The 8454-nt window shown below is 36.1% G+C and overlaps 2 protein-coding genes across 2 annotated transcripts; one reads left to right on the top strand and one right to left on the bottom strand.

Annotated features, from left to right (window-relative positions):
- Positions 1-451: 451 nt before the first annotated feature.
- LOC117920838 (probable plastid-lipid-associated protein 13, chloroplastic) lies at positions 452-5379 on the top strand. The gene is made up of 7 exons (XM_034838497.1): positions 452-775; positions 1348-1469; positions 1551-1634; positions 1790-1886; positions 2536-2752; positions 3895-3947; positions 5206-5379. Exons 1-7 carry the CDS (start codon positions 500-502, stop codon positions 5299-5301), a joined length of 945 nt encoding a protein of 314 aa, XP_034694388.1. The 5' UTR covers positions 452-499; the 3' UTR covers positions 5302-5379.
- Positions 5380-7267: 1888 nt separating this feature from the next.
- LOC117920914 (VQ motif-containing protein 17) lies at positions 7268-8039 on the bottom strand. The gene has a single exon (XM_034838610.1). The coding sequence runs from the start codon at positions 7953-7955 to the stop codon at positions 7482-7484; it is 474 nt and encodes a 157-aa protein (XP_034694501.1). The 5' UTR covers positions 7956-8039; the 3' UTR covers positions 7268-7481.
- Between the last annotated feature and the right edge of the window lie 415 nt (positions 8040-8454).

Here is an 8454-nt window from a genome sequence, read left to right as displayed (position 1 = left end):
GCGTGAGGCAACACTCTGCTCCTTATAGATCCAAAGAGATGCGACTCACTCCCTTTGGGCAAATTGAGAATTCGTTGTGAGTCACGTGATATGGAGAGTTCTGTTGTTGTGTCTCAAAAATAAAAACATTTCTAAAATTTCTTCAATTATTAAAATTTCTTAATAATTTTTTTTATTATAGGTAAAAAATTTGGATTTTATTTAAAGAGATTTAAATTTAAAATTTTATATGTAAAGTAAAATAAATTTAGAGAAGATCCCATCAGGGAGAGATCATTTCCGACCAAAGACAAATCTAATCGGTGACGTGGCAAAGTTATATTGGTCATGAGAAGCGTGTAGAACGGCAGCGAATAAGAACTTACCAAGATATTAGCGCCTAACAAAATTACCATTTGACGAAAATACCCTCAGACCTTCACTCCGCCTACTTCCAAGTTCCAACTAAATTCTCATCAGAAAGAATAGGGTTTGGTGTCTTCTTAGAATCTCCCCTTCAATGGCTCTCGTACAAGGCATCGCTCCTGCTACTTCTGCAATTCGCACCCCTCGTTCTTTGCTCTATTCTCCTCATTCTGCTTCTTTGATAGCTTCGTTAGTTTCTGTTTCTGCACCGCTGGAGAATGGCCGGAGAGTATTGATAGGCCGAAGATTTGGTCGGATCTCAGAAGCTCGAGTTTGCAGAGCGATGGTCCAGCAGGCCGCACAGGGAGCTCCGGCAACGTACGCCAAGGAAATGGAGCGGCTCTCTGCCAAGGAATCGCTACTTCTCGCTGTGAGCTCATAATTTGATTCTAATTTTTATTCACAGCCAGACTTTCATTGTTTTAAGGTTTGATTTTGATTTTTAATGATATTTGTACTGATATTGATCTATTGATTTGGTAAATGTTGAAGTTTTATTCGGTTTGAATTCATGTAAATTTTGTTCGGATGATTATGGATCTATACGAGCAAAAATTGAATAATTCTTATTTTGACGATCCTCTCGTTTTAATGCTGGTTTGCTATAACATGTTTTTTCTTTATTAGTCTGGTTAATGTAAAGAAGAGCAATAGATTTTTTATTTAAGTTTGATTCATGCTATTGTATTTTACATGTCTTTGGTTAACTTCTATTGATTTTAGCAGAATGCATCTTGTGATTACTCAATCTTGCTGTAAGTGTTTTTTCTACGGAGGAACAAATTTTGGTTTGGTTTGGATTTATGATCTGATGATCTGATAATCTTCGGTGTTTACATTTGGAATTATTTAGTTTGATTTTTGCAATACATTTGCATTGTTACACACCGCTGACATCCAGATCAGACTTTTATGAATAGTTTGTGGAATCATTTGTTTCAGTTTAAGGATTCTGGTGGCTTTGAGGCTTTAGTCACCGGTAAGACAACAGAGATGCAGAGCATTGATGTGAACGAGAGGATAACTGGTCTTGAGAGGCTCAATCCAACTCCTCGGCCAACAACGTAGGTTTTTTTAGTTCATCAACCTACTTCCATATGCACAGATTTTGTATGAGATGTTAATTTGTTTATTCAGTTTTCCAGGTCACCATATTTGGAAGGTCAGTGGAATTTAGAGTGGTTTGGGACTGGAAAACCTGGATCTCTTGCTGCTAGGTTTCTATTTCAGTAAGTGTAGCCTTTTAGTGAACACCTTGAATTTTTTATTTTTTTATTTTTTGGCAAATGTGGTCAGTCAAAGAAATTTGCTGAAAACTGATTATGGGCCTCTACTTGGAGTTGGGTTCAATTGAATGGAAGCTAATTGTAATCTATTGTTGCAGGATTTTTCCCTCAGCTTTGGCAAATTTGTCAAAAGTTGATGTGGTGATAAAGGATTCCTATGGAAAAACCACAGTTAACTTGAAATTGCTGAACTCGGTAATGCTTTTATAATAGCTTTATTAATCCTCAGTTTTGATGTCTACAACAATGTATCATTCCTATAAAATTGATTACATCATTCTCATCATCAACATGGGTTTTTCACTAAAGTGATAATAGTTTATCCCTCAAACTTCATTTTTGGTCACAAGCATCAGATACCACCTTGACCACAAAATTGTTCCACTCTATGGTTTGCATTTACCTCAGACTTCATTTTGGTGCTGCACTTTATTTCATCATCAGCATTATTATGTGTACAATACTACAATGTTTCCATCTAATGTTATAGGCTAGTTTAATTATTTTATATATGCGGTGCAGAAAGACCCAAATATTGGTTGCAACAGATTTGTTGCTTCCTACTAGGGTTCCTCCCATGAATCCAAGTCATGGCCAACATGCCTTTTCAACTTTTTATGCATCTTGGCTTCCCCAGAGACATGGTTGAAGATAACTTCTTTAAAAAGCTTCACGAGGAAATGATTTTGCATGAATTTGGCATTATTCAAAGGAGAGAGTTTACAGGGACTCACAATGCATAAGCATTTTCTTGCCCACTTTTGTTTGTAATTCCAATTCATGTTAAGCTTTCTTGATTGAAAAGTTTATAAGTATTAATGAGGTGCTTTGTGGTAAAATGTAGGTAGAAAGTAAAATTGTTCTGAATAGCAGGTTATCTGTTGAGGGACCACTTCGACTGAAAGAAGAATATGTTGAAGCGGTTCTAGAATCTCCTAAGGTTGTTGAGGAAAGTGTACCAGAGCAGCTGAAAAGTGCATTCGGTCAGGCAGTTAGCACAGCACAACAACTGCCTGTCCCTGTTAAGGATGCGATTTCTAGTGGGCTGAAAATTCCTCTCAGTAAGCATTTCAATAAATTTTTTAGCCATTTTTTTCTCTGTCGTGTGCAAAACATTAATACCTTGAAAGACAAATCAAAATTAGTTCTTTATATATTTCTAGATAAAAGTTGCATGAAATTGTAGTCAAGTAGAACTACCTTCTTAAACCATGATCCAACTGGAAAAGATTGAAATCTGAAGCATCCAACAGTTTGAGAAAGAAACGCTATTAAATGCTTTTAATATCTCTACATCCTTACCCTCTCTAAGATAATTTACACAATGGTTACCATTGTGTGGACATAACTAGCTAGCCCCTGTCAACTTATGAGTTGTTGCTGCTTGAAATTCATGCCATTCTATCAGTCTAGATTGTTTGGAATATTCAGTGCCATTCCGGTGCAATCCTTGGTTGTTTTGGTTCTAATTAAAAGGTCTGATAAAAGAGTCAGAAGCCTGCTTTGGTTGTCTGATAATAACTTAGACATTCCCTGACATTTTTGCATCAGAATCATTCACCCTTGTGAGAAATGGTGTCATTTTATCAGTTTCAGATACAGTTCTTCCCTGATTTAGTAATTGAAGAGTGCTCGAAAAGGATCCCCCTGTGCTTACTCTGGCTCATATTTTAAAAGAAACCAAGAAATCGATCCAAATTTAGAGGAGGGGTGGTTTCAGAGGATGTCAGTCATAGTTCAGAATCCTCAATAGACATCACTAGTATGTTTAGAAATCTAAGTGGAGTCTGATTGTGGTTGTAAAATTTTTAGTCTACCCCACGAATGCGAGGTGTCATGACAAAATCCTATCTAGTTGGAACACGTAAGAGCAATCCTACATTGGTTGGAATTGGATATATACCATGATCCTCCAGCTTTATATGTAGTCCTGGAGAAACGTCACTTCTTTTTGTAGTAGTTAGTAATTAACTGTTTTCTCAACAGCAACGTCTTAGACTAAAACCGTGTCTCAACACCCAGGAGTTGACTCATTGGTTTGCTTAAGATACAAGCATTGGAAATAGTAGTTTCTTTCAGATATGCTTTCCATTAATGCATAATGATCGCTTTCTTGCTCAGATAATATCAATTGCATTTCTTCCTGTGTTTATTGAGTTGTTTTTATGACTCTGCACTAATGTCTACTGTTTTATGCCTCCAGATGGGCGTTTCCAGAGAATGCTCATGATTTCTTATCTTGATGAAGAGATACTTGTAAGTTTCATGCTGAATTTATTGTCCACAGGAGTCGATCAGGAATAATTAACCAATTTCTTGTCTGGATAGATTTCACTTTGATCAGGGCTTAGCATAGCTATTGATTGGACTTAATAGGGTCATGTCTGTGCCCTGACCTTATTCACTGTGTCCAAGGCGATGCAGCTGTGAAACATGGCATGCTATACAGGAAATTTGGAGCTGAATCCTTTTTGTAGGGGGCATTTGACTGCCACATGGATGAACTAATTTCATTTCTCTCCCATAGCATTAGAAAACACTGATCCATCCATTAAATGGAATCCACTACCTCAATGACTAAGCACACGTACCTCAATTCTCATCCCATTTGGCTTACATCTTGCCTTTGTCTTCATACTACCTTCAACTTGATTACATTATTTTGTTCACTGGTCTTGGTTACAGATACTCTAAAATGGACATAATTACTTGCTTCTGAAAATAAATGAGGTTGATCTTGATTGCTGTGAATAAATGCTCCATCTGATCTCATGTTTGCCCATCAGATTGTCCATCAGATGTAAAAATACCCTCTCGATGAATCCATAAGACCTTCCCATAGATAAACGGTGAAAATATTTGATGTTCTTGAAACCTTTTTTCCTGACCCTGCATCTTCACATGTCATGGAGTCAATTATGTGATATAGAGCATTAACATTTAGTTTGCTGCCTCTTACTCAAAGGATACCCTGAAACCAAAGGATTCCTGTTTCCGTTATATTGATCCTATCTTGTGGCCAACCTAATTTTAAATTATTTAATTTAGTATGGGTAGAAGACATTTTTTATCTTGAGGTTCTGTGCTTAAGGGTGGACTCCACTTTGAGGTTTTATACTATTTCCTTTGTGGATTGGGAAAAAAAAAAAGAAAAGAAAAGAAAAGAAAAGGCTTTTAGACATATTTTGATATTCTTTCCTAAAACAGGAGAAAAAAAAGTCAAAATAAGAAGTTGATATGTTTGTTGTTAATGACCATATGAAACAACTGAGAGGGTTCAGGTCACATCTAGTAATTATGGGATGGTATATTGGTTCATTACACATGGGGCTGTGACATGTAAAGGATGTACATTGTTCATTACTATAGTCATGAATATTTTGTACATTAGTACATTAAACCTTTTTTTTGGGGGGGAATATTATGATCTTGTTTTGCCACTTTGATTTATAAGAATGTACTAAAAGAGGTAGGCCTTGTGATATTCTAATTTCAATTGCTGATTTTAATGCAGATACTGAGGGATACTACCGGAATACCCGAAGTTCTTTCGAGGTTGGATGTGCCACCATCTACCATGGCAGAACCAGCTACTGAGTATGAGAGCTAGAGATTCCTTAATGTATGAAAACCGGATTTTTTTTCCAAGTTAAATAACAACATAGTTCAAATTGCTCTTCTTTCATCACTCTTAGCTTTCATTTATTCCTCCTAATTTTTCTTGTCCGCCCTTGATTACTAAAGTGGACGAAGAAGAGGGAAAATTTTCATTACTAGAGGAACAGGTAAAACTTTTTGGGTTTTTGTGAATATCAAGCCAATTGACTGAGCTTAAATGGTTGATGTCAGCCAGTAAACATTGGAAAGTGGTTTTCAGAGTTGGTATCGGGAGTCGTTATTCAAGCCCTGTGGACGATTTTTCTTTTAGCCCCTTTCACATACTATTTTAGCCAAGTTTGATGCCCATCAAGCATCTTTAGTCATTAGGACTTCTAGTTGGAGGAGGTTGATTTGAAGTGTGAACACCCTTGACGACAGATTTGCCACGCTGTTTGACTAGACTTTACCTTTCTTGCTATTCGTTTCACCGCCACCCGAAGCTTGGCCCAGTCCTCATATTATCCTGGAAAACAGGTTTCTTCTTCTTAGTATTCTGTTTAATCTTCTAGTAGTTTCTTCATCCTTCTTGGTTTATTACAAAATAAAAAAATTATATATTTTAAAATCATTCAATTTCGATATAAAAAGAAAAAATAGTTAAAATAAGTTTAGAGAAATGTACAAATAATTTATTATAATTTATTTTATATATATAGGGCTCCTCTCCCTTCTGACCTTTAGAGATCATTTTCAATGTTTTGGGTCATCTGGCTGGTAGGGTTGGCTACGGTCTCCCTATGGTTCAATTGTCAGTGTCTGTCTGGGTTTAGGACTTTCATTTTTTAATTTTTGTAGTACCGGTAGCAGATGGGTCTCACGTTGAGTGTAAGTTGGCCTGATCTTGGAAATTATTTGATGGAACCATAGCCAAATCAGATCGAATAACTTGACCACATCCTACATATAGTATCGCCCAATTACTGGCCAATGAGATTAATCTGAATCACAATTAATATTTGTTTTATATTTTTTTTATACAATAACTGAAAATTCGACGTACAGTATCTTCATGGATCATGAATGTGGGGTTTGATGGCAAGCTTAAACAGACATGGGGTTGGCTATCTGTTGTCTGGATGGAGAGAAAAGTGGGTAATTGGATAGAAATGGAAGGGAAAAAAGAGACATGTAAATTACTTCTATCATATTTGATTAAATTTCAATTTGTGCCGAGGGACCTCATCCAATCTACGCACCGCCCTTGAAATTAATATTCCAATTTGGCAATTAAGTTCACCAAAAATGTTGACTTTTATAAATTTAACATTTTAATCCTTAACCAATCATTCGTAACACCCCCTCCTAAGAAAAAAAAACATGTCTTGAAAATATCTTTAAAAGAACGATTTTTAAGAAAAGTTTTTTAAAAACAGTTTTAAGATTTTTTATTTTTTTAAAAATAAAATTCTATTCTGAAATTTAAAATATTTTTCATATTTTTAAATATCTTTTAAAATAATTTCCGTATGTGATGTTTTATTTTTAATTTTAATTTATATGTATATATTTGAACATGCCCATAAACCGAACCGATAACAACTAAAAGTAATTAAAATATCTTATCAGAAGATATCTTAATTTTAGAACAATTGATTGAGTTTGATTTTTAGATATCATCAATGCTGTAATAAAATCCATCAAATTTATTAGAACCACATAAAATTCAATTGATTTCTAGATATGTTTGAAATTTACACCAAATTGATTAGGGGAGACCAGAGACAACTTGCTGTAATAAAAATCATTGAAGGAAAATACAATGATTCTTGCAAGAAAAGTAATGCATTTATCAAACACCAAATGTTATCATCCTTCTGGAGGAAGAGATAGAACAAAGGATTGTTAATGCTAGTACGTCTATGAAAATGTGAGGCATGTGCAAAGACCCAAAAAGAAACAACAAAAAACTTGTCCCACATCCAAAAGAAACAAACAAATCCTTGAAAAATAAATTTATGTATTCGGTCACTTCTAATAAGAACATGTTCAAATGAAGAGCCATAGACATGAAATTCAGTGCAAACCCTCACCCCCCCAAAAAAAACCCTCAAAAACTATATGCTAGACCCTGGTATTTACATCCATAAACCCAGCAACGGAAGCCTGAAATTAAGCACCATCTTTGTTATTCTAGGAGATTTGGGCTTCTCCAAAACCATGCATGTGAGTTGCAGAAACATCCAGTGGGAGTAATGGGAATTCTCCAAATTCTTGCATGAAGCCATCCAAATCCCCAAACCCACTCAAAAACCCACCTGAATTCTCCCCTCCCCAGATGTGTTCTTCCCCCTTGATCCTCTCCCTCGACTCCAAACCCCGAAACTCCGCCGTCTTCTTCTTCCCCACACCCTTGTTGCAGACCACCCCTCTTGCCATGTTCTTCTTCCTGCACCCCTTATCTGCAGCACTGGGCTTCCCCGTCAGCCTCTGCACCAGTTCCCTGAAGTTCTCCACATCCGTCTTGATGATCTCTGGTGCAAATATGTGGATTATTCGAATTTTGGGCTTCACTTTGGATATTGTGTGGGAGTGGTTGTGCATGGGCAGTGGTGATGGGGTTGAATTAGGGTTACAGCCTTCTCTCCCTGCCATCATCTCCTCCATGTCCAATGGAGAGAGATGAGAATATGAACAGAAGAGAGAAAGAAAGGGAGATGTGGGGTTGGTGGGATTTGTTTAGAGAAATATGAAGATGGATATACCATATGGTGCTTATATAGGAGAGAAGGTAATGTTGAGAATTTGTTTAATGGAAAGACAAAAGGTAAGAGATTGAAAAGAAAAACAAGCTGTCTGTTGTGAGCAGGATTGGATGAATCCTAGTCTGACACCATCAATAAAGTAATATATAACTCCCAATTGGTCCCCTATTCCATACTTAATTGTTTCCACATTATATAATTAAATATTTTTATGTTTATATACAGCGAGACATGTAATATTTAGTGTTTTTCTAATCCCACTTCAAATTACCAGCCCAGCCCTCCTTTCATATACTGTTGAAAGTAATCATTAATAATAAAAAATTGTTTGATTTTTCAACTAACCAAAACGGTGTAATCATCCTCTCTCTCTCTCTCTCTCTCTCTCTCTCTCTCTCTCT

Source organism: Vitis riparia, chromosome 8, assembly GCF_004353265.1.
Source record: "Vitis riparia cultivar Riparia Gloire de Montpellier isolate 1030 chromosome 8, EGFV_Vit.rip_1.0, whole genome shotgun sequence".
NCBI classification, from domain to species: domain Eukaryota; kingdom Viridiplantae; phylum Streptophyta; class Magnoliopsida; order Vitales; family Vitaceae; genus Vitis; species Vitis riparia.
The sequence above is the reverse complement of the archived record's forward strand: the minus strand, read 5'-3'. Positions and strand labels throughout refer to the sequence as shown.

Bases quoted from the DNA above. Each gene is read 5' to 3' on its own strand.
- LOC117920838 (XM_034838497.1), top strand. From the start codon at position 500: ATGGCTCTCGTACAAGGCATCGCTCCTGCTACTTCTGCAATTCGCACC. The intron at 1,470-1,550 runs GTAGGTTTTTTT...TCAGTTTTCCAG, and splicing joins CCAACTCCTCGGCCAACAAC to GTCACCATATTTGGAAGGTC. The intron at 1,635-1,789 runs GTAAGTGTAGCC...CTATTGTTGCAG, and splicing joins GCTGCTAGGTTTCTATTTCA to GATTTTTCCCTCAGCTTTGG.
- LOC117920914 (XM_034838610.1), bottom strand. From the start codon at position 7,955: ATGGAGGAGATGATGGCAGGGAGAGAAGGCTGTAACCCTAATTCAACC.